Source organism: Stegastes partitus, unplaced genomic scaffold (assembly GCF_000690725.1).
Source record: "Stegastes partitus isolate 25-593 unplaced genomic scaffold, Stegastes_partitus-1.0.2 Scaffold682, whole genome shotgun sequence".
Classification (NCBI taxonomy): domain Eukaryota; kingdom Metazoa; phylum Chordata; class Actinopteri; family Pomacentridae; genus Stegastes; species Stegastes partitus.
Genome location: NW_007578413.1, coordinates 504,787 through 507,545, shown reverse-complemented (window position 1 = coordinate 507,545; position 2,759 = coordinate 504,787). Strand labels below are relative to the sequence as shown.

At 42.2% G+C, this 2,759-nt stretch overlaps 1 protein-coding gene across 1 annotated transcript in view; it reads left to right on the top strand.

Annotated features, from left to right (window-relative positions):
- Positions 1-2,759, top strand: part of LOC103363699 (basement membrane-specific heparan sulfate proteoglycan core protein-like) — a gene marked incomplete at its 5' end in the record, with an annotated part of 10,604 nt that overhangs the window by 4,948 nt on the left and 2,897 nt on the right. Inside the window, 6 exons of the mRNA XM_008290554.1 lie at positions 2-10; positions 115-405; positions 964-1,263; positions 1,336-1,620; positions 1,758-1,869; positions 1,981-2,050. Coding sequence (XP_008288776.1) covers positions 2-10; positions 115-405; positions 964-1,263; positions 1,336-1,620; positions 1,758-1,869; positions 1,981-2,050 — 1,067 coding nt within the window. The remainder of the gene's footprint in view (position 1; positions 11-114; positions 406-963; positions 1,264-1,335; positions 1,621-1,757; positions 1,870-1,980; positions 2,051-2,759) is intronic.

Genomic DNA, 2,759 nt, shown 5'->3' with positions numbered 1-2,759 from the left:
AATGTGAGCTGTGAGTACTTTGCCATCTAAAATTTTTACAGCATCGACAGTGTTCCTGCATGAAAGCTTTTGGCGAAGCCATGCAAACGTGTCATATGTCTTGTTGTGTCATAGATGTGAAGGACCTTCAGATCACAGGGGAGACACGCGTGAAGGAGGGTGAGAGTCTGAATCTGAACTGCAGCGTTGAGAGTTTCCCTCCATCGGTTCCAACGTGGACCAAATCTACCAACGAAAACATGCAAAATGGAACAGAAGCTGCTCTGCAGAACGGCACTGAAGCCTACCTGCAGGATGAAAGTGGACTCAGCTCCTTTACCATCTCCAACGTGACAGTAGAAGATTCTGGTCAGTACATCTGCACAGCAAAACATCTGAAGGAAATCGTCAACGTTACCGTGATATGTAAGTACACAACTTTGTGCTTCTAGAAAGAACATTTATAGTGTTTGTTTCTTCTCCTCAGACAACTGAGCTCAGAGCAAATAAAGCATCAAATTGTTAAGTCATTTCAGTATTAGTACATTTTTTTCTCTCTTTTTTTAAGACTGTGTTGTGGACAATATGCCAAACAAGTGCGCATCTTTCTTATCCAGATCTAAAACAGCAAAACTTTCTGTTAAAAGAGGAACTCGCAGCACTGTAGGCAGCAGTCCACAGTGATGCAAGTTCCTTTTTAACAGGCAATGCATGCAGTAGGCATAAATGAATCATTTATAAAAAGGATATTTTGCATACAGTGGCTTCATAGTGGGTTCTGTGTATATCATGTATAGCTCACTATAATTCTATATATATTCTCATGTAAACTGTGCGTGCATGTACAGGATATTTTTCACTAAAAAGTTGCTCTACTGAATCATATTTATGTTTTTTTGTGTATATTTGAAATATATCCAGACATTTAATTCCCTATTTTACATAAACTACACCAACTAAAATACTTAATTATGTGCTCTATAGATAAAAGGAAACCTCGGATCACAGGCGATGCAACCGTTAAGGGCGGCGGCGTTCTGAATCTGACCTGCAGCGCGGAAAGTTTCCCTCCGTCTCTTATTATGTGGCGTAAACTTCCAACACAAGACAGCACAACTTCCAACATACAGCTGCACAACGGAACTGATGGTGTACTGCACAGCGACACCGGATCGGCCACCCTCATCATCCCTAACGCGAAAGCAAATGATTCTGGACAGTACGTCTGTACGGCAAAGCACCTGGACACGACTGTGGCTGTGTATGCTGATGTGACTGTGACCTGTAAGTAGACGGTGTTAACCTTCTTGAGTGCGTATTTGCGCTACACTGGCGACTAACTCGTTGTGTTTACAGGGTTCTCAATCGTCCGAAATGGCTCTGGATGCGTGGTGGAATCTGAAGTCCTGACCTGTGTGTGTAAGAGCGAGGGGTTTCCTTTACCAACCATCCAGTGGCCGCTGCTGAGGAAGCACGCTGACTATTCCGTCAACACCAACGTGTCAAACCACGCCGTCAGCAGCACGCTCATCCTGACTGCTAAAAACCTCGGCAACGAGGCCGTCGAATGCTTCAGCAGCAATGACAACGAGAACGCAACAGAAAGCATCCCCGTCCAAAAAAAGCCGTCCGACCTCGGTGGTATGTTCACAACCTAAACACTTCTGCTACTTTCAGCACCAATTTGTGATATTTTTTTGACAATTATCACAAAAAAACCAAAAAAACAAAACAGGTGCAGCAAAAACATTTATTTTTTTTTCCCCTCTTCATTGTAGGTACATCCCAAAAAGTATTTGACGTTGTTTCAAGGCTGGAGATCATCATTGCCTTTTTGAGCGGGGTTCTTTTTTCCGCCTTTTTTTGCTGTTTCGCCCAAAAATGCTACAGGTACACCTTTAATTTTGTTTCTAAATTCCCAGCTTTTTCTTAGTGGCTAACATTTACACATAAGTCTCAATGCATTGTTGCGTAAATGTTTTTTTCAATTATTTTTTACAGAAGAAAGCAAAAGGAATCTGGACATTTGGACGAGACTCTGGAGATGGTGACCAGTCAAGATGATCCAGCGGTATTTGTTCCTATTCTGCTAGATGTTGTGTAATTGTAGAAGAGATCCGTACTCTTTTATATCTCCAATATCAAAGGCATTCAGGCAGTTTATGCGTCTCTGAAATAACCACATTAACTTGCATGCTTTAGTCATTCTTCTGTCCTGTTGATCGTAATACTTTGGAATACTGCTGAGCATTTTGGATACGATTGTTGTGCCAAAATAGCTTTGATTTCAGTTAGAATCGAGACACGTATCATAATTAGCACATGGCCGCACTTTGAACAGGCAGAAAGTGGTTCGCGTTCTGAAGTCACTAAGTCTGAGCAGTAACGACTCTGCTGGAATAACAAAACCCTTTTCAGCACACGCTACACACACAGTACATGAGCATTACATCTTAGTTCAATCAACAATCGGGAAAAGCCAGGCTGCTTGCTGCACCTTGCATGAGGTGACCGGATAGTCAGCTCTTTACCAAGCAGCTGATAAACGAGTCACTGATGACATAAAAGGCATGAAGCAATTCGTGCAAGCACAGCTTCAGTGTCTCAACTGAACTGATGCAACTTTCATTTGAAAATCAGCTTCCCGAAAGGTGTAAGCTGCAGACTGGAAAAAATGACAAAGTTTATGCTCTTTCACAGTCAACACCACGCCTTCTTTATCTATATGTATATTGGCTTTTTAGTCTTTATTATGGGGCTGCGAGGTGGCTCGATGGAGT